Raw genomic sequence first — 23044 nt, 5'->3', positions numbered from 1 at the left:
CTACTGCCATTGCTTGTCCTATGGAGATTGCATGGCTGTGTGCTCGATTTTATTCACCTGTCAGCAATGGTAGTGGCTGAAATAGCCGAATCCACTAATTTGAAGGGGTGTCCATATACTTTTGTATATGTAGTATATTTGGTAAAAATCACAACATGGGGAACAAAATTAATGCTAGCACTTAAAGGGGCTGTAGCCTTTTCAATTTTCAATTACAGCATTATTTAATCTGAAGTTATTCTTCTGCTATTTATTATGTTACCAATAATATTTACATGTTAATATTATGTTCTGATTGCAATGATTATGTCTCCTCTTAATAAAAAGCAATCTATTAGCTGTCCGATAGCACATTCTGGTGGAATGACTTGTCCTGCACTTTGTTAAAACCCAGTGTGCATTGAGTGAATATTGGCAAAATATTTTGTTTCCTTTCTAAACATAGCAATGTGAATGCAAAGAGGACTCGGACCACAAAATAGGTGAAGTGAATTGGCAAAAGAGTTGAGTCCTCATTCAAAGGCAAGGGCAGTGTGAATACAAGGAAAACTAAGTTCTTTAGCTTTTTTACCTCATAGTTCACTTTAAAGAGGACAGTATGTGAGAACACCCTTAATCAACATGATGCAGTTCATTCATTTAAACAAGTTAAAGAATGATCACAATGATAAGCTTTTGAATAAGTACAAACATTATGTGAACCCATTGTTGGGGGGCATGTGTAATCTGGAGGCGACTGTGTTGACCACTAGACCAACCTCCAGTAAAACATTCATTTCTGACATCAAATTAACTACATGCCCCTTTACCATATGGTCCTTGTACCATTCTCTCTTTTCAGACAATGACAAAGCTTGTATTGTGTTTCTGGTCATTCTCATAAGCTTCACATCTCTGGTTTTACTCTTTGCTCTGTATAAATGTACTCCAAAAATAAGTGTTTCTACCTCAACACTTACTAAAGTCACTTTCACATCATGTAAAGAGCCAAATACCTTCCCCAACTCTGGTATATTTTATTATTCTGAATTATGAGGCTATAGTCTCTTTCAAATCCTGCTACTGCAGTAATGTTTTATTGGGTATTTGGATTTAGGTCTTCAAAAGATCTTGAACTTAACATAGGCCTACAATAATTACATTGTTAGTAATTTGTCAATTAGTTGGTGATTATGCTAACGCTAGTGCCTGTTGCTAATGAAGACAGCAATTTTGAACCATTGTATATGTTATGTTGCCAGCCAACCCTTTGCATAACAAACCACTGTTAAACTGTATAGTACATCATGCTTGAAAGCTAAATAGGAGACAACTACAGTATCTGAAACCGTTTATCCATCTAATCTGGATCCCAATATCTATCTCTTATTTATCTCAGAATACATGCCTGTTTGCTCACCGCAGGTTGTTTGTGTGTTTTGCTTATTGTTGCTCTCTGATTAACTGTAGACTTGAAATGCAGGCTGATTTTAGTTGATAACCAAATGTAACTGTGATTCAAAGACACCCCAAAATACTTAAAAGTCCAACCTCTCTTAAAGTTGAAATGTCAAGGCAATTTTTTTTTCTRCACAATGATTCCTCTCTTCACAACTATAAAGTACCTGTACTCTCTCTAAGGATCCAGGATGCTAAGTCTGACCCTGCATATCCCAGTACTATTGTAGAGCAGTGGAGGCTGCTGAGGGTAGGACGGTTCATAATAATGGCTGGAAATCAAATTTYAAAGAAATTGTCACATGCGCCGAATACAACACGTAGACCTTACCATGAAATACTTACTTACAAGCCCTTAACCAACAATGCAGTTCAAGAAATGATTTACTAAATAAACTAAAGTAACAAATAAAAAGTAACACAATAAAATTACATAACAATAATGAGGCTATGTACAGGGGGTACRGAGTCAATGTGCGGGGGTACAGGTTAGTCGAGGTAGTTTGTACATACAAGTTGAGGTAGTTTGTACATGCAAGTTGAGGTAAAGTGACTATGCATAGATAATAAACAGCGAGTATCAGCAGTGTCAATGTAAATAGTCCGGGTGGCCATTTGATTAATTGTTCAGCAGTCTTATAGCTTGAGAATAGAAGCTGTTACGGAGCCTTTTGGACCAAGACTTGGCACTCCGGGTACCGCTTGCTGTGCGGTAGCAGAGTGAATGGTCWATGACTTGGGTGACTGGTGTCTTTGACAATTTTTGGGCCTTCCTCTGACACCTCCTAGTATATAGGTCCTAGATGGCAGGAAGATTGGCCCCAGTGATATATTGGGCCGTTCACACTACCCTCTGTAGCGCCTTACGGTCGGATGCCGAGCAGTTGCCATACCGGGCGGTGATGCAACCGGGCAGGATGCTCTCGATGGTGCATCTGTAGAACTTTTTGAGGATCTGAGGACCCATGCCAAATCTTTTCAGTCTCCTGAGGGGGAAAAGGTGTTGTCGTGCCTTCTTCACGACTGTCTTGGTGTGTTTGGACCATGATAGTTTGTTGGTGATGTGGACACCAAGGAACTTGAAACTCTCGACACGCTCCACTACAACTCTGTCGATGTTCCATGATAATCTCCTTTGTCTTGCTCACATTGAGGAAGAGGTTGTTGTCCTGGCACCACACTGCCAGGTCTCCGACCTCCTCCCTATAGGCTGTCTCATCGTTGTTGGTGACTACCACTGTCGTGTGTCGTCAGCAAACTTAATGATGGTGTTGGAGTCGTGCTTGGCCACGCAGTCGTCGGTAAACAGGGAGTACAGGAGGGGAATGGCATCCAACCCGGAAGCCAGCCGCACCAATGTGTCGGAGGAAACACCGTACACCTAGCGACCTGGTCAGCGTGCACTGCGCCCGGCCCGCCACAGGAGTCGCTAGTGCGCGATGAGACAAGGATATCCTTACCGGCCAAACCCTCCCTAACCCGGACGACGCTAGGCCAATTGTGCGTCGCCCCATGGACCTCCCGGTCGCGGCCGGTTACGACAGAGCCTGGGCTCGAACCCAGGCTCTGGTGGCACATCTAGCYCTGCGATGCAGTGCCTTAGACCACTGCGTCACCCGGGAGGCCTCCCTCACTAACTTTAATCACCAGATGTCAGAGCAGCTCACAGATCGGTGCACCTGTACATAGCCCATCTGTAAATAGCAGCTCACAGATCGCTGCACCTGAAAATAGCACATCTGTAAATAGCAGCTCACAGATCGCTGCACCTGTACATAGCCCATCTGTAAATAGCCCATCCAATTACCTCATCCCCATACTGTTATTTATTTTGCTCCTTTGCACCCCAGTATCTCTACTTGCACATTTATATTCTGCACATCTATCACTCCAGTGTATAATTGCTAAATTGTAATTATTTAGCCACTATGGCCTATTTATTGCCTTAACTCCCATATCTTACCTCATTTGCAAACACTGTATATACTTTTTTCTATTGTGTTATTGACAGAATGTTTGTTTATTCCATGTGTAACTCTGTGTTGTTGTTTGTGTCACACTGCTTTGCTTTATCTTGGCCAGGTCGCAGTTGTAAATGAGAACTTGTTCTCAACTAGCCTACCTGGTTAAATAAAGGTGAAAWAAAAAAAAAGAGCAGCTTAAAGTCACTGTAAACTGGGGGAATTGTAACAGGACAGTTATATTGTATTGGACTTAGCGATTGTACTGGTAATATAATACAATATAACTGTTTGTTAATAAGAATAAAAGTCATTAAATTCTGAGATGAAAACCTTCAGCGCTGGTTTCAAAGACTCAGATAAGACCTTTTGCTGGACTGAAGTGCACTTTCAATCAGGACTTTAAAGTTACATTCCCAGTCACATGTCTTTGTTTAGTTCCAAAAAAAAATGTAAACATTACTTTTCCCATCATACACCACGCTGTGAGCGAACAAGTCATCAATGCGCCTGCTCAGAGCACAGTTGATGTGGGTGAAATATGGCTACAGTGCTACTTCAAGCGTTGGAGCGCGCTGAGATAGCGAAGCTACCAAAAGCTGTTCAAAATAAACTAGAAAAGTTATTTTCTGATCTCCAATATGAAATAGATTCCCTCAAGTCACACCAGGAGCAATTTAGAGTCGATAGCGGTAAGTTATATCCGAATAAGTCATTGTAATGATGTGTACAACTCCAGCTCGCTAGCTAACGTTATCTAGGCTACGTAGCTAGCTAAAGACAGAATCACAGATAAATCTGTCTCATTGTTCTTTRACCGGATGTATACATTTGAAGCATCCGCTTGGCGTTTCCACTCACTACCAAATATGATAGTGAGAGGAAGCCCTGTTGCCTGCAGTGGAGAAGATGGAACGGGATGGATTTTGGCTGACATTGTGCTAATTTTCTCATTGATTAAACATTTGATCTCCATACAATGTTCTGTTCCCAAAACTAGAATATGTTACGAACAGAGTGGACTAAGTTTTGTAGACTTTTCTCTTTGCCAAAGTGTTATTTTTAAATTGTGTTTAGTAAGAGTGAAGTTATTGCGCACTTGCACTATAGAGTAGGCGTTCCCTAACGGAAATATGCGCACGCGCCAATAGGATCTCGCTAGCTCGTGCTTGGCTCCGCCCACCTCCAGGCTTGTTCTACCCACCATGACACATTTGTTCCCATTTGAAACGACGGGCAGTGGTATATCTTGGTTTAGTTATAAAAATATATATTTGGTATCACAGATAGAACAATGAGGTTTAGTTAAACAAATATTTGACAGTGTACGTTCGTTAGCGCAGAACGTGGATGGCCTTTGCCGGCTGCATCGACAACTGTTTATCTCACAAGGCATAGTGATATGATGGATTAAATAATCATTAGCTAGCCAACATTGTTAATCAGCCATGTCTAAATTGTTTAGRTAGCTAGCTTACTGGCTGACGTTGGCAACGTGGTGGATGACTAGTTCGTTTGTTGAGAAGTTCTCTATACTCCCAGATAACTTTATTAAACTACTTTGATTTATCATTTCGCCTTCGAGACAAGAGCAGCAAAGTTAACATGTGTTGTCACTCTTGTAGAACAACAGTTCTTTGAGAAAGTGCAACGTCTTGAACAGAGTCAGGAACAGTTTGTGACCCAGACTGAACAGCACCACAAACTCCGAGAGGAGTTCACCAAGATCGGTAAGTGGAACTAGCTTCTTGATCCACTCAAAGGCTCTTTKATTACCACTGCAGTACATGTACAGTATGTAAACCCCAGTATGTGATTCATTGCAATTTACTGACCATTTCCCAAGTTTGACCTTTGGTCAAGTACATCCCATCATTGGGGATGATGATCCACCATTTTATGAAATTGATTTTTTTTCTATAGATGAAGAACTCAAGAGTGTACTAGAAAAGAATAAAGAGTATGAAATCAACCAAGAGAAGTTGACATCTGAACAGGTGAGAGCCTCATGGTCTTGTCACCTCTTTAATGCTTTGTGTAGGGCTAGGCAATATATAACATTAATTCAATTTATTCAAATTCGTTTTGCACGATATTCCATATACTTCTATCACATGAATMAACTTGTATTTTTTGTTTTTATAAGTGTTTATCTACACATTCTTATGTATTTTTGGTCAAGTCTCCTAAGCTCCTTCTGTGCTGTGTGCACCTTCCATTTACACCAGAGATCTGAATGTAATGACGAGATGCGCATGCCTCCGCCCTAACAATGGGAGTCGTTGTTAAGGCGYCAAGCTTATATCCATAGAATAACATTGGGCTTATTTTGGTGAGAGTGAAACCTCTGTTAGTCTCTTCCTCACTGTTTGCACACACCCTGACCAAGACCCTGCCACTCACAACAACAAAGATAAGAGATAACTTCTTCCTCTTTGACAAGCAGTTTCAACTTGCTATGTGTGGTTTGGTACAACAGAATTAGTCATTGACACCAAAAATCATTGAGACATTATTTTACTGTAATAGAGAATTTAAGCTTTCTAATGACACCCGTTGGAAATTAATGTTATTCTTCTGTCACGCCTTGGAATTGCGGCWTTTCAACCAAAGACGACTAGCTGTCTAGTCTGTTTTTCTAAATGTGAAATAAGCATAAAACATAATTGTATAAGGAATTGGCAACTCGTTCTCACTCTGAGAAATAAGGTAGGCCACTTGATTTCATTATCTAGACAAAGTGGACAGGCTAACATGCTGTTCAAACAGTTAGAGACGGACAGAAGGGTGTATTCATAACAATGAAACTTTTCTGCCTTGTTAGCTAGCAAATCAATCCAAGTTGGTTAAACTTGAACTATAAAGATTAGCTGGCTACTCACTTGCACGTGGTCTTGTGCTTAAGGGATTGTTTATGAGACCTGTGTTCATTTTCTATGTTTGCTACAAGAAGTTAGTCAAAATTAGTGAATGTGTATTATTCATGGTTCTGGTTACATTTGCAACAAAGGGTATTTGCGTAGACAGCCTTGAAAGCAAGAAGAAGGCAGGTTGGACTATTGCAAAGAAAAGGCAGGTTGGACTATTTTCATAAAATAAATCAAAATCAAATAAATGTTGTCACATACACATGGTTAGCAGATGTTAATGCGAGTGTAGCGAAATGCTTGTGCTTCAGTTCTGACAATGCAGTAATAACCAACYAGTAATCTAACCTAACAATTCCACAACTACTACCATATACACACAAGTGTAAAGGGATAAAGAATATGTACATAAAGATATATGAATGAGTGATGGTACAGAACGGCATAGGCAAGATGCAGTAGATGGTATAGAGTACAGTATATACATATGAGATGAGTAATGTAGGGTATATAAACATAAAGTGGCATAMTTTAAAGTGGCTAGTGATACATGTATTACATAAAGATGGCAAGATGCAGTAGATGATATAGAGTACAGTATATACATATACATATGAGATGAGTAATGTAGGGTATGTAAACATTATATTAAGTGGCATTGTTTAAAGTGGCTAGTGATATATTTTTTACATACATTTCCATCAATTCCCATTATTAAAGTGGCTGGAGTTGAGTCAGTATGTTGGCAGCAGCCACTCGATGTTAGTGGTGGCTGTTTAACAGTCTGATGGCCTTGAGATAGAAGCTGTTTTTCAGTCTCTCGGTCCCTGCTTTGATGCACCTGTACTGACCTCGCCTTCTGGATGATAGCGGGGTGAACAGGCAGTGGCTCGGGTGGTTGTTGTCCTTGATGATCTTTATGGCCTTCCTGTGACATCGGGTGGTGTAGGTGTCCTGGAGGGCAGGTAGTTTGCCCCCGGTGATGCGTTGTGCAGACCTCACTACCCTCTGGAGAGCCTTACGGTTGTGGGCGGAGCAGTTGTCGTACCAGGCGGTGATACAGCCCGACAGGATGCTCTCAATTGTGCATCTGTAGAAGTTTGTGAGTGATTTTGGTGACAAGCCGAATTTCTTCAGCCTCCTGAGGTTGAAGAAGCGCTGCTGCGCCTTCTTCACAACGCTGTCTGTGTGGGTGGACCAATTCAGTTTGTCCGTGATGTGTACACTGAGGAACTTAACTTACTACCCTCTCCACTACTGTCCCGTCGATGTGGATAGGGGGGTGCTCCCTCTGCTGTTTCCTGAAGTCCACAATCATCTCCTTTGTTTTGTTGACGTTGAGTGTGAGGTTATTTTCCTGACACCACACTCCGAGGGCCCTCACCTCCTCCCTGTAGGCCGTCTCGTCGTTGTTGGTAATCAAGCCTACCACTGTAGTGTCGTCCGCTAACTTGATGATTGAGTTGGAGGCGTGCATGGCCACGCAGTCGTGGGTGAACAGGGAGTACAGTACAGGAGAGGGCTCAGAACGCACCCTTGTGGGGCCCCAGTGTTGAGGATCAGCGGGGTGGAGATGTTGTTACCTACCCTCACCACCTGGGGGCGGCCTGTCAGGAAGTCCAGTACCCAGTTGCACAGGGCGGGGTCGAGACCCAGGGTCTCGAGCTTGATGACGAGTTTGGAGGGTACTATGGTGTTAAATGCTGAGCTGTAGTCGATGAACAGCATTCTCACATAGGTATTCCTCTTGTCCAGGTGGGTTAGGGCAGTGTGGTTGCGATTGCGTCATCTGTGGACCTATTGGGTCGGTAAGCAAATTGGAGTGGGTCTAGGGTCTCAGGTAGGGTGGAGGTGATATGGTCCTTGACTAGTCTCTCAAAGCACTTCATGATGACGGAAGTGAGTGCTACGGGGAGGTAGTCGATTAGCTCAGTTACCGTAGCTTTCTTGGGAACAGGAACAATGGTGGCCCTCTTGAAGCATGTGGGAACAGCATACTGGGATAAGGATTGATTGAATATATCCGTAAACACACCAGCCAGCTGGTCTGCGCATGCTCTGAGGACGCGGCTGGGAATGCCGTCTGGGCCTGCAGCCTTGCGAGGGTTAACAGGTTTAAATGTTTTACTCACCTCGGCTGCAGTGAAGGGGAGCCCACAGGTCTTGGTAGCGGGCCGTGTCAGTGGCACTGTATTGTCCTCAAAGCGAGCAAAAAAGTTATTTAGTCTGTCTGGGAGCAAGACATCCTGGTCCGCGACGGGGCTGGTTTTCTTTTTGTAATCCGTGATTGACTGTAGACCCTGCCACATACTTCTTGTGTCTGAGCTGTTGAATTGCGACTCTACTTTGTCTCTATACTGGCACTTAGCTTGTTTGATTGCCTTGCGGAGGGAATAGCTACACTGTTTGTATTCGGTCATGTTTCCGGTCACCTTGCCCTGGTTTAAAAGCAGTGGTTCGCGCTTTCAGTTTTGCGCGAATGCTGCCATCAATCCACGGTTTCTGGTTTGGGAATGTTTTAATCTTTGCTGTGGGTATTACGTCGCTGATGCACTTTCTAATGAACTCGCTCACCGAATCAGCGTATTCGTCAATGTTGTTGTTGGACGCAATGCGGAACATATCCCAATCCACGTGATCGAAGCAGTCTTGAAGCGTGGAATCAGGTTGGTCGGACCAGCGTTGAACAGACCTGAGCGCGAGAAATAACACGTAAAAAAACAAAATACTGCATAGTTTCCTAGGAACGCGAAGCGAGGCGGCCATCTCTGTCGGCGTCGGAAGTTAATTCCAATAATTACATTATTAGTCGGTCTTGTGGTTGTGGAAGGCATATATGGGGCGGCAGGTAGCCTAGTGGTTAGAGCGTTAGACCTGTAACCGAAAGGTTGCAAGAGTGAATCCCCGAGCTGACAAGCTAAAAATCTGTCGTTCTGCCCCTGAACAAGGCAGTTAACCCACTGTTCATACGCCGTCATTGTAAACAAGAATGTGTTCTTAACTGACTTGCCTAGTTAAATAAAGGTTTAAAAAAATGTATAATTTCAAAAGCCCTGGATTCATTAGATTATTGCTGACTGTTTGAAATACAGTGTTAGACCTTTATTTAGAGAGCTTATTTAGAGAACATTACAACAATTTATAATTTTTAGGCCATAGCAACCAGCCCTAGGTTCGTGTTGACACCTTTTTTGGGCTTGACATTGACTTAAACATCTTTATTCTAGGCCCAGCTCTGTAAAGCCAAAAATGAACTGGAGGCAGAAAAGCGGGAGCTTGTGCGTACATTGGGGAGGAGATCCCAGGAAGTGGACTATCTGAGTGGTATGGATAAATCTATGTGGAGAGATGTAAACACACAGACACACACTTGATCTAATGTCTATTGGATTTATTTTTTAAATTAGAGGACCTGCAGCGCCTCAATGACAAAGTGGCAGAAGTCAATGCCTCAAAGATGGGGCTGCAGCTCAAGTTGGACGAGCTTGAATCCTCAGAGGTCAACATCAAGGTGAGCCTATTTGAACGCTCTGTTGCTCGTGGCCACTTGAATAGGACCCACCTCTCAAGGAAGGTGTTGAAATGATCTAATACATGTATATATCATATGTAATCCATGCTGTTGTGCCGGTTCCCTCAGTACCGTGAGAAGCGTATGGAGCAGGAAAAGGAGCTGTTGCGAGGCCAGACGGCCTGGCTGAACGCAGAGCTCAAGGCTAAAAGTGAGGAGCTGCTGGCTCTTTCACGCCAGAAGGGCAACCAGATCCTGGAGCTGAAGTGCAGCTTGGAGAACAAAGAGGATGAGGTAAGAACATGACAGTTTAAAATATATATACACTGCTCAAAAATAAAGGGAACACTTAAACAACACAATGTAACTCCAAGTCAATCACACTTCTGTGAAATCAAACTGTCCAGTTAGGAAGCAACACTGATTGACAATAAATTTCACATGCTGTTGTGCAAATGGAATAGACAAAAGGTGGAAATTATAGGCATTAGCAAGACACCAATAAAGGAGTGATTCTGCAGGTGGTGACCAGAACCACTTCTCAGTTCCTATGCTTCCTGGCTGATGTTTTGGTTACTTTGAATGCTGGCGGTGCTCTCACTCTAGTGGTAGCATGAGACAGAGTCTACAACCCACACAAGTGGCTCAGGTAGTGCAGCTCATCCAGGATGGCACATCAATGCGAGCTGTGGCAAGAAGGTTTGCTGTGTCTGTCAGCGTAGTGTCCAGAGCATGGAGGCGCTACCAGGAGACAGGCAATACATACGAGACGTGGAGGAGGCCGTAGGAGGGCAACAACCCAGCAGCAGGACCGCTACCTCCGCCTTTGTGCAAGGAGGAGCACTGCCGAGCCCTGCAAAATGACCTCCAGCAGGCCAAAATGTGCATGTGTCAGCATATAGTCTCACAAGGGCTCTGAGGATCTCATATCGGTACCTAATGGCAGTCAGGCTACCTCTGGCAGCACATGGAGGGCTGTGCGGCCCCACAAAGAAATGCCACCCCACACCATGACTGACCCACCGCCAAACCGGTCATGCTGGAGGATGTTGCAGGCAGCAGAACGTCTTCCACGGTGTCTCCAGACTCTGTCACGTCTGTCACATTGTGCTCATGTGCTCAGTGTGAACCTGCTTTCATCTGTGAAGATAGCAGTGCGCCAGTGGCGAATTTGCAATCTTGGCGTTCTCTGGCAAATGCCAAACGTCTGCCACGGTGTTGGGCTGTAAGCACAACCCTGTGGACGTCGGGCCTCATTACCACCCTCATGGAGTCTGTTTCTGGCCGTTTGAGCAGACACATGCACATTTGTGGCCTGCTGGAGGTCATTTTGCAGGGCTCTGGCAGTGCTCCTCCTTGCACAAAGGCGGAGGTAGCGGTCCTGCTGCTGGGTTGTTGCCCTCCTACGGTCTCCTCCACGTCTCCTGATGTACTGGCCTGTCTCCTGCTAGCGCCTCCATGCTCTGGACACTACGCTGACAGACACAGCAAACCTTTTTGCCACAGCTCGCATTGATGTGCCATCCGGGATGAACTGCACTACCTGAGCCACTTGTGTGGGTTGTAGCCTCCGTCTCATGCTACCACTAGAGTGAGAGCACCGCCAGCATTCAAAAGTGACCAAACATCAGCCAGGGGAAGCATAGGAACTGAGAAGTGGTCTGTGGTCACCACCTGCAGAATCACTCCTTTTTTAGGGGTGTCTTGCTAATTGCCTATAATTTCGACCTTTTGTCTATTCCATTTGCACAACAGCATGTGAAATTTATTGTCAATCAGTGTTGCTTCCTAAGTGGACAGTTTGATTTCATAGAAGTGTGATTGACTTGGAGTTACATTGTGTTGTTTAAGTGTTCCCTTTATTTTTTTGAGCAGTATATATATATATTTTTTATAGCTGTACATTCTGGGTATCATTATTCATCTATTGAGTATGGAGTCATTCACATATCAAAAACAAACTATTACCTGACTGGCTTCTCCCCCAGTACTCTGTCAACATTATAGTTGTCTGTTGTTTTTTTTGTAGTTGAACAGAGTCCAGGACCAAGTGACCAGTTTGAAGACTTCAAATGAAAGCCTTCAGAAGCAGGCTGAAGACATAATCAACAAACTGAAAGAGGATAAGGAGCAGCAGGCTAGCATGGAGGAGAAGTTTAGAAACGAGCTGAAGGCCAACATAAAGCTCTCCAACTTGTATAAGGTATGTAGAACAAGTCTTGGATTTGTTTTGGATTCCAATGGATAGTCCATAGCTCCCTAATAATGGCGGTCGTCATTGCTACCTTGATGTTTGTTTTGTAAGTAAACTTTTGGGGAACATTTTAGTTAACGGGTGCATGCAACATTTTTGTGGTGGATGATGTGAAGCATTGAATAAGTAAGTGCATTGTTCCTTTCCCAACACTGGCCAACAACCCTTTACCTTGTCTTCCCAGGGAGCTGCTGCAGACTCTGAGTCCAAGAGTGAGGAATTGAGTGGGGCTGTAGAGGAGCTGCACAAGCTGTTGAAAGATGCTGGAGAGGGTGAGAGAGAGACCACAGACACCATCTCAATGCAAAACCTTCAGACATGGGCACTTGGTTTGCTTGTCACAAGTAGGCTACCATTATCCTCTCCTTTSCTCTCTACAGCGAACAAGGCCCTGGAGGTGAGGTTGCAGGAGATGGATGACTGTCGGGACAAGGAGGCTGCTGAGCTGAAGGAGAGGATCATCAGTTTGGAAAAAGAACTGGAGAATGCCAACGAACTGCTGTCCGACACCAAGCTCAGAGGTCAGGCCTTAGACACAATATTTTGCCTGATTCTACTGAACAGTTGACTGGGCGTTGAAATTGTTTTATTTTGGACGATGTCTCTCAGAATTAACCCCTTTACCAGCAAGTTTGATGTTATTTGAATGAGCATTCGATGGCTAATATAAACTGTCCACTGACTGATTTGTGTTAGGTTGATGTGGCTTCTTTGGTCACGCTCTGGAGACCTCAGTTTGAAATGGAGGATGAACTTTGACCCTGTGCATGGTTGTGTGTGTGTCCAGGCTCTGCCGGTGCAGCCTCAGTGCTGTCAGAGGAAACGATTACCACCATGTCCCCGACCGCAGTCGCCGTGGCCAAGATAGTCAAACCTGGCATGAAGCTGACTGAGGTAACGCCACAGTTGCACTGCTTTGGTGACAGAGGACTCTTCTATGTCACACATTTACACATTTTCATGTCACATATTTACTTAACATTTACAGAATTAATCTGCAGAGATTTACTTTGCAAAGAAAACGGTTATATTAAAACACATTACGCTCATAGTACCAATGTTTGAGGGTGGGACTGTATAACTGTTTGAGCGACCTCTTCTCTCCAGTTGTACACAGCGTATGTGGAGACCCAGGAGGCACTGCAGCTGGAGCGTGTGGAGAAGAAGCGGGTGAATAAGTACTTGGATGACATAGTGCAGGAGGTGGAGGCTAAGGGTCCCATCCTCAAACGCCAGAGGGATGAGCATGAGCGCATGCAGAAATCTGTGGCCAGCCTTTCATCCAAGCTGGAACAGGCAGTTAAGGTGTGTGGGTTTTAGTTTGTGCATTTTATTATTGCCATACAGAGGACCAAGATGTTAAGTTCATGTTTTAAGTATCCCTATATTTCTGTTATTACGGGGCTATCACTCAGTCAAGAGTGCGCATGCGCAGGAAGTGTTGTCGTTGTTGGACCTAGCCTTGAGTGTAATGGCTACCTTGTAGTGTGTTCATATAGTAGAGTAAACTTTGTTAAACTGGAACCTTGTCGTTGTGTCATTTCGAGTTAACACAAGAGACCTTTGTTAGTCAAACATCTGAGGATATGTAAGGATTAGAAACCAATCCAGTGAACTCATGATAAATGCAATGGCTTGGGATGGTTTTGAACTGCACTAAACTGTATCATCCAGAATGTCTAGGGTAAGTGGAAAATAATGTATTTCAGTTGGTATTGGTGAACTGCACTGCAATGTATTTTAGTTAGTTTTTGTCACATGCACTAGTACAGTGAAATGCCTTTTCTTGCTTGCTCTTTCAAAATCAATAAACAAAAGTAAAGTAGTACGAAAAATAAGAACATGAGAAAGTAAAGTACAGTGCCTGTCAAGTTTGGACACCTACTCATTCAAGGGTTTATCTTTATTTTTATTATTTTCTCATTGTAGAATAATAGTGAAGAAATAAACTGTGAAATAACACATGTAATCATGTAGCTACCCAAAAAGTGTTTAAATAAATACAAATATTTTTTAGATTCTTCAAAGTAGCTACTCTTTGCCTTGATGACAGCTTTGCACACTCTTGGCATTCTCTCAACCAGCTTCACCTGGAATGCTTTTCCAACAGTCTTGAAGGACTTCACACATGCTGAGCACTTGTTGGCTGCTTTTCCTTCACTATGCGGTCCAACTCATCCCAAACCATCTCAATTGGGTTGAGGTCGGGTGATTGTGGAGGGCAGGTCATCTGATGCAGTACTCCATCACTCTCCTTCTTGGTCAAATATTCCTTACACAGCCTGGAGGTGTGTTGGGTCATTGTCCTGTTGAAAACAAATGATAGTCCCACCAAGCGCAAACCAGATGGGATGACATATCGCTGCAGAATGCTGTGGTAGCCATGCTGGTTGTGTGCCTTGAATTCTAAATGAATCACTGACAGTGTCACCAGCAAAGCACCATCACGCTTCCTCCATGCTTCACGGTGGGAACCATACATGTGGAGATCATCCGTTCACCTACTCTGCGTCTCACGAAGAAATTTGGAATCATCAGACCAAAGGACAGATTTGCACCAGTCCATTGCTCGTGTTTCTTGACCCACTAATTATCTTCTTCTTATTGGTGTCCTTAAGTAGTTTGAACCCTGGTTCGAATCCAGGCTGTATCACAACTGGCCGTTATTGGGAGTCCCATAGGGCGGCGCACAATTGGCCCAGCGTCATCCTGGTTTGGCCAGTGTAGGCCGTCATTGTGAATAGGAATTTGTTCTTAACTGACTTGCCTAGTTAAATAAAAAAAAGTTGTTGTTTCTTTGCAGCATTTAGACCATGAAGGCCTGATAATCACAGTCTCTTCTGAACAGTTGATGTTGAGATGTGTCTGTTACTTGAACTCTGAAGCATTTATTTGGGCTGCAATATCTGAGGCTGGTAACTCTAAATAACTTATCCTCTTCAGCAGAGGTAAATCTGGATCTTCCTTTCCTCTGGCGGATCTCATGAGAGATAATTTCATCATAGCGCTTGATGGTTTTTGGGACTGCACTTGAAACGTTCAAAGTTCTTCATTTTCCGTATTGACTTAATGTCTTAAAGTACTGATGGACTGTCATTTTTTTTGTTGCTTACTACCTCATGAAGCTGGTTGAGAGATTGCCAAAAGTGTGCAAAGCTGTCAACAAGGTAAAGGGTGGCTACTTTGAATATACACTTTTTTGGGTTACTACATAATTCCATATGTTATTTCATAGTTTTGATGTATTCACTATTATTCTGCAATGTAGAAAATATTCAACATTTTAAGAAAAAGCCTTGAATGAGTAGGTGTGTCCAACCTTTTGACTGGTACTGTATATAAAGGGTCAGTTCCAGGGTCACTGCCAATACCACATTTTACAATGTGCGGGGAAACTGGAGGGATAGAGGTACATACAGTTGTAGAAAATAAAGCCTTGAATGAGTAGTTGTGTCAACTTTTGACTGGTACTGTACATCTGAAGTTGGAAGTTTACATACACTTAGGTTGGAGTCATTAACTCGTTTTTCAACCACTCCACAAATTTCTTGTTAACAAACTATAGTTTTGGCAAGTTGGTTAGAACAACTACTTTGTGCATGACACAAGTCATTTTTCCAAAAATTGTTTACAGACAGATTATTTAATTTATAACTCAATGTATCACAATTCCAGTGGGTCAGAAGTTTACATACACTAAGTTGACTTTGCCTTTAACCTGTCTAGGACTGGGGTTCCTCGCCAACAGCCAATAAAATTGCAGGGCGCCAAATACAAATCAACAGAAATCTCATAAATCTAATTTCTCAAACATACAAGTATTAGGCACCATTTTAAAGATATAATTCTCGTTAATCCAGCCACAGTGTCTGATTTCAAAAATGCTTTACAGCGAAAGCTCCACAAACGATTATGTTAGGTCACCACCAAGTCACAGATAAACCCAGCCATTTTTCCCGCCAAAGAGAGGAGTCACAAAAAGCACAAATAGAGATCAAATTAATCACTAACCTTTGATGATCTTCATCAGATGACACTCATAGGACTTCATGTTACACAATACATGTTTTGTTCGGTAAAGTTCATATTTATATCCAAAAATCTTATTTTACATTGGCGTGTTAGATTCAGTAGTTCCAAAACATGCAGTGATATTGCAGAGAGCCACATGAATTCACAGAAATACTCATAATAAATGTTGATGAAAATACAGATATTATACATGAAACTTTAGATACACTTCTCCTTAATGCAACCGCTGTGTCACATTTTTTTTTTAAACTTTACGGAAAAAGTATAATCTGAGAACGGCGCTCAGAGCCCAAACCAGCCAGAGAAATATCCGCCATGTTGGGTAGTCAACATTATTCATATATAAATATTCACTTACCTTTGATGATCTTCATCAGAATGCACTCCCAGGAATCSCAGTTCCACAATAAATGCTTGTTTTGTTCGATAATGTCCACCATTTAAACAATCCAAAAGCGCGATCTGGTCCATGCGGACGAAACGTTCAAAAAGTTATATTACAGGTCGAAGAAACTTGTCAAACTAAGTATAGAATCAATCTTTAGGGTGTTTTTATCCTAAATGTTCAATAATGTTCCAACCGGAGAATTCCTTTGTCTGTAGAGAAGCACTGGAACGAGAGCAACCTCTCAAGTGAAAGCGCGTAACTGAGAACGAGGCTGTAGGTAGACCCTTTAGTAAAACATCTCCCATCCGGCCCCCCCTTCACATGAGCAGCCTGAAACCACGTTCTAAAGACGGTTGACATCTAGTGGAAGCCTTAGGAAGTGAAAAATAACCCATATCCCATTTGTGTATTCGATAGGGGTGAGTTCAAAAACTACAAACCTCAGATTTCCCACTTCCTGTTTGGATTTTTTCTCAGGTTTTTGCCTGCCATATGAGTTGTGTTATACTCCGACATCATTCAAACAGTTTTAGAAACTTCAGAGTGTTTTCTCTCCAATACTACTAATAATATTCATATATTAGCATCTGGGACTGAGTAGGAGCCAGTTCACTCTGGGCATGCTATTCATCCAAAAGTGAAAATGCTGCCCCCTATCCCAAACAAGTTAAACAGCTTGGAAAATGTGTTAGATTCTTTAGGCTTTAGAAGTTTCTGATAGGCTTATTGATATCATTTGAGTCAATTGGAGGTGTACCTGTGGATGTATTTCAAGGCCTACCTTCAAACTCAGTGCCTCTTTGCTTGACATCATGGGAAAATCTAGTTCATCCTTGGGAGCAATTTCCAAATGCCTGGAGGTACCACGTTCATCTGTACAAACAATAGTACGCAAGTGTAAACACCATGGGACCACGCAGCCGTCATACCGCTCAGGAAGGAGACGCTTTCTGTCTCCTAGAGATGAACGTACTTTGGTGTGAAAAGTGCAAATCAATGGTCTGGTCTGATGAAACAAAAATAGAACTGTTTGGCCATAATGACCATCGTTATGTTTGGAGGAAAAAGGGGGAGGCTTGCAAGCCAAAAAACACCATCCCAAACGTGAAGCGCAGGGTTGGCAGCATCATGTTGTGGGGGTGCTTTGGTGCAGGAGGTACTGGTGCACTTCACAAAAGAGACGGCATCACGAGGATGGAGAATTATGTGGATATATTAAAGCAACATCTCAAGACATCAGTCAGGAGGTTAAAGCTTGGTCGCAAATGGGTCTTCCAAATGGACAACGACCCCAAGCATACTTCCAAAGTCATGGCAAACTGGCTTAGACAACAAAGTCAAATTATTGGAGTGGCCATCACAAAGCCCTGATTCTATAAAAAATGTGTGGGCAGAACTGAAAAATTGTGTGAGCAAGGAGGCCTACAAACCTGACTCCGTTACACCATCTCTGTCAGGAGGAATGGGACAAAATTCACCCAACTTTTGGTGGGAAGCTTGTGGAAGGCTACCAGAAACYTTTGACCCAAGTTAAATATTTTAAAGGCAATGCTACCAAATACTAATTGAGTGTATGTAAACTTCTGACCCACTGGGAATGTGATGAAATAAATAAAAGCTGAAATAAAGCATTCTCTCTATTATTCTGACATTTCACATTCTTAAAATAAAGTGGTGATCCTAACTGACCTAAAACAGGGAATATTTACTCWGATTAAATGTCAGGAATTGTGAAACTGAGTTTAAATGTATTTGGCTAAGGTGTATGTAAACTTCCGACTTCAACTGTATGTATAGGTGTACGGTGAATAGGCATCAGGATATGTGATAAACAGAGTAGCAGCAGCATATATGATTGTGTGTGCATGAGCAAATCAAGTGGGTGTAGAATATGCATAGACAGTGCAATAATAAAATGGAATGGTCGATGCAGATAGTGTGGACATTTTGTTAGCTATTTAGTAGTCTTCTGGCTTGGGGATAGAAGCTGTTCAGGAGCCTGTTGGTGTCAGACTTGATGCTCCGGTACCGCTTGCCTTGGTTGGTATTCGTGAACTGCACTTGCCTATGATATGCACTTATAGTGTGGCAGAAACCATTCCGTGGACTTATAACTAGTTACTGTGTTTCAGGAGGTGCACCGTCTGCAGAAGGTGACTGACGAGGCCAACAAGCGCTCTTCTGTCCTGGAGAGAGACAACCAGAGGTCTGCTGTGCAGCTTGCAGACATGGGGCAGCAGGTAAGGCCCAAACAGAACATCCTGTCTATAACCTCGCAAACCTCACTATTGTCATAGAATTAGGTGTGGGAAAATCAATAACAATGTCGATCATAAAGTGATGGTTTTTAAGAATACAGGTTTGGGACATAATCAATAACTTTTTCACCACCTCCCCCACCAGGTCCGTGTCCTACTCATTGAGCTGGAGGAGGCGCGTGGGAACCACGTAGCCCACGACGTGGAGGTGAGCTCTGCTGACATCAGCAGCACGTCGGAGGTCATCACGCAGCACCTGGTGACGTTCCGTGGGGTGGAGGAGCTCCAGCAGCAGAACCAGCGCCTCCTGGTGGCCCTTCGAGAGCTCAGCGAGGCACAGGAGAGGGAGGAGGAAGAGACCACTGGCACCAAGTGTGATATACTTAATTGTCCATATTCTTTGTAGATCATTTATGTTTTGCTTTCAACCCAAGCCCCCAAGATAAGTGTCCGACTGTCCTTTTCTCCATCCAGAAACGACCCACTAGACTAGATACTTTTGTGGATCTGACATTGTTGGATGGGCATAAGCAATATGGTAGTAGCTCCTGCTCCACCTTCCCCTTTGGTTCCCCTGTGTCAGTAAAATGTGTGTCTGTGGATAAATAAAGGTAATTCCAAACCCCCCCCCCCCCCCCAGGTGCAGTGAGCTGGAGCGCAGTCTGGAGAAGGCCCAGGCAGAGCTGGAGGCTCTGCGAGAGCGGCGGGGCCACCAGATGCAGCTGGCTGAGTCCATCGTTAGGCAGAGAGACATGTACCGAGTGCTGCTGGCCCAGGCCACCGGAGTCAGCTTCCCTCAGCAAGGTCGGGTTCAGATTAATTCACATACATTTCCTTCTTCAGGGCCTGATGAGGCTAGTGTAGCAGAAATGTATATGTGGGTGCATGAATAAAGTACTGGAGCAGCATATACCGTGTGCAGGCTTTTGGTTCTTTAAGAAGTAATTTTTGTCCCAGGCCCGGTGGGAAACTTTGCGATGTGTATATATTAATTACATACTGACCTCTTGTCTCAGGTGCAGCAGCTGCTGAGGAGTTCTCTAGCACCCCCCGCCGCTCCCCAGCTGCCACCCCCACCACACCCACTGGAATTATTACTATGGCAACAGAGTCAACTGAGGTGGTAGAGGCCAAGGCAGCCCTCCGACAGGTGAGCCCCCACAATCCTCTGCGCTGTTTTACAKGTTTTCTTAGTCAGTCACTAGAGGGCAGTATACACCTAACTACAGGAATTCTATGGCAGTCTACCATTTAACATTGAGAATGGAACTATGCATATCAGTGTACATGTATATACAGCATTGCTTGATACATCAAACATTATCTGTCCTTTTTGTTTCACCAAACTGCCATGTTATGATAGATCACAAACAATATCCTTCAATTAGTTTTATACAAAATGGTTGCATTACTCTTATCTAAAGGAACATCTTGTTTGGTGTGTTTTAGTTGCAGGAAGTGTTCTCTTCCTATAAGAGGGAGAGGTCTGAGAGTGACAAGGCCCTGGTGGAGCAGAGTGAGAAGCTACAGGAGCAGGTGTCTGACCAGAGATTCCAGAATGCCAAGATATCCACCCAACTGGAGTTTACCTCCAAGAGGTAAGATAATTGCACATCACTTTCAGGTCACTATTCAACACAATGGCACATGATTAGGGTTGTACAATTCTGTGAACTTTGCCCAAATTCCCTGGTTTTTCAAAAATCCTTGGAATTTGTGGAAAGTRACTGGAAATTTGCAACCCTTTCAGAATAAAGTGTTTTGGATATTTTGTCTTTCTCTGAATGTGTAAACATGGAAGTTATTTCAGATTTCTTTGCAAAGTTCACTTGATAACTTACTGAACCTGTCTGGTGACGTACCCCCCCCCCCTCCCCCCCAGGTATGAGATGCTTCAGGATAATGTGGAGGGCTACAGGAAGGAGATTGCCTCTCTGATGGAGAAGGGACAGAAGATGGCTGCTGCAGCCCAGAAGAGTGAGCAGACTGTTCACACCATGACCCAGGACCTGAGGGTTGCCCAGGAGAAACTAAACATGGCAACGGTGTGTGTCCCTCATGTTTGTGTGTTCCAAGTATTTTGTTCATTGTGTTAGAAAAAAATACAATACTTAGTCTCACTCTCGTAATGTGTGTGTTAGTGGTTTGCGCCATCTTTCTATACATGTATTACATCTAGTTTCTAAGCCACAGTTGAGTTGAGTGTTTTCCTCCTCCAGGGTTGTGCTGAGAGCCTCAGGAAGGAGAGAGAGATGCTGAAGCTAGTGGAGTCCAGACTGACCCAGGAGAAGGAGACCATGCAGACCCAACAACGAGGACAGAACATGCTGCTCACCAACCTCAAGACCATGGAGGTACACACAGACACACACACACACACCAATCTCGAAACAGTTAATACATCTCACACTAATCACTCATAAAATGGTTGAGGCACTGTTCTCTCTGCGTTCGTGTCARGTTTTAACTGTTCTCCCTGTGTGCTCATCCAGGCCACGTTGGAGCGCTCCGAGACAGACACCAGGCAGCGTCTGAACGCCCAGATAGAGAAGCAGGAGAGGGAGATCAGACAGCTGCAGAAGAGACTGGAGCATGAGGTGGAGCAACGCCACCTGCTGAGCAGAAACCAAGATGTAAGTCCAACCAACAATCATCCCAAGTCCAACTACAACCCCCCTCTCTCCTTGGATTTTATATCTACCTGGGTTCTATTCCTCTTTCTCCTTTAATATAACACTTATACTTTTTTCCTCAAGAGACTTGCTTCAAAAAGGCAGAACTCAAGCATTTGTTACATACCATACACAAAATCAACCCTTCCTCGCCTTTCCCCATCCAGTTGCAGCTGATGGATACCAAGAGGCAGCTGGAGACCCAGACAGCCCTGCTCCAGAAGACCAGGGATCAGCTGAGTGCTGCCCAGCTGGAGGTGAGCTCTCTCAGGCTGCAGCAGGGCAGTGGAGAGGGTGGTCGTCTGTCCCTGAGCTCCCCGCCCACTCCCATGGGCATCAGAGGTAAGAGTACATACAATGTACAGAATCACATCAGGTTCACTGCCTTTTGAGACATCATAGAATGTTCTGGAACCACCCATAGAAGTTCTTGTAGCCTGAATGTTGGAATGGCTCGCATCCCTCGAATTTGGATAGTACTCAGTTTTCTTCAATACAGCCACTTACACAATTACTATTTTAAGAGTGTTTAAATCCCAGTTTGCTGTCCTGTCYAAATAGCCTCTGATATTTTTCAAATTTCCCAGCTAAATGTCAGACTTGCAGTCATGTCAGAAGCTAGCAGATTCTTCACTTATTAACAACAGCTGCACATTCCAATTAAACATGTTTTGAAGTTCACTTTCCTTGCTTTGTCTAACACTGTCATGAATCTATCAAATAAGTATGGATGCACGATATATCGGTGAACATATCGGAATCGGATGATATTAGCTAAAAATGCTAACATCAGTATCGGCCCGATGTCTAGTTTAACACAGATGTGAAAAACCGATGTCAAAGCTGACGTGCATACCTATATAACGTAGGTACATGACATAATGGCGCCATGTAAAATTTTGCGCTACACCTGCAACACAGCATTCCCAACCTAGCCCACAATGTCTGCTGTGTGGATCGAGCAGTCAACGAGTCGAGCAGTCATTTGAAAGAGTAAAAAAATTTCAGCGAGACAACTCCAAGGCGAAATCCATTTAACACCAAGGTAATGGAATTCATTGCCCTTGACAATCAACCGTTCTGTCGTGGGTAATGTTGGCTTTCGCGACAGTAATAGCTTCACTGCTATTAGCTTCACAACATACTATGGAATGCTGTTTGGGTCTTTGTGTGTCAAAGATACACGCAAATAACACTTTGATGCGTTTTAAATATGATTTTTGTTAGACACGTCAAATAACAGTTCTATTATAGAATGTGTGTTCTGAAATTGCACGTGCAAGCCAAGCCCCACCACTACTATCAGTAGCACTGTCAAAGCTGTACAAAAAAGTCTGCAAACACCGGCTACGAACGATGTGTTTAGAATACCGCGTTGGTAATGAAGCATTATTTGTTTGACCGCAACTTCTGGGCTGGCTAGCTTTAGCTTTGTACCTAGCTAACACCAGTACAACCAGCCTGAAAAACAATGACCAGTTGAAACTGCAGTCATTTTCATTATTCTTAGCAATGATTTAGGAATCCTTGTAAGTATTGTTGTTCGCCTATTGAAATTTAACTTCGGTTCATGTAAATAAATAGCTAGCCAGCTACTTAACCCTGTTGCCCAAAGCTAACGTTAGCTAGCTACTTAACCCTGTTGCCCAAAGCTAACATTATAA

At 43.4% G+C, this 23044-nt stretch overlaps 1 protein-coding gene across 12 annotated transcripts in view; it reads left to right on the top strand.

Annotated features, from left to right (window-relative positions):
* Positions 1-3913: 3913 nt before the first annotated feature.
* The window catches only part of LOC111975981 (nucleoprotein TPR-like), a 47872-nt gene continuing 28741 nt past the window's right edge, over positions 3914-23044 (top strand). For 11 of the 12 annotated variants that reach the window (XM_070447636.1, XM_070447646.1, XM_070447645.1 and 8 more), the window contains 20 exon segments: positions 3914-4090; positions 5024-5128; positions 5322-5395; positions 9493-9589; positions 9673-9776; positions 9906-10070; positions 11806-11979; positions 12215-12302; positions 12411-12551; positions 12818-12924; positions 13138-13335; positions 18583-18690; positions 18854-19080; positions 19349-19512; positions 19725-19858; positions 20158-20306; positions 20591-20753; positions 20928-21062; positions 21201-21341; positions 21548-21722. In XM_070447636.1, coding sequence (XP_070303737.1) covers positions 3940-4090; positions 5024-5128; positions 5322-5395; positions 9493-9589; positions 9673-9776; positions 9906-10070; positions 11806-11979; positions 12215-12302; positions 12411-12551; positions 12818-12924; positions 13138-13335; positions 18583-18690; positions 18854-19080; positions 19349-19512; positions 19725-19858; positions 20158-20306; positions 20591-20753; positions 20928-21062; positions 21201-21341; positions 21548-21722 — 2800 coding nt within the window. In that variant the 5' untranslated portion in view covers positions 3914-3939. 12 annotated transcript variants of the gene reach the window in all.

The sequence above is a fragment of the Salvelinus sp. IW2-2015 genome, linkage group LG16 (genome assembly GCF_002910315.2).
Source record: "Salvelinus sp. IW2-2015 linkage group LG16, ASM291031v2, whole genome shotgun sequence".
NCBI lineage: Eukaryota > Metazoa > Chordata > Actinopteri > Salmoniformes > Salmonidae > Salvelinus > Salvelinus sp. IW2-2015.
This window is presented reverse-complemented; position numbering and strand designations above follow the sequence as displayed.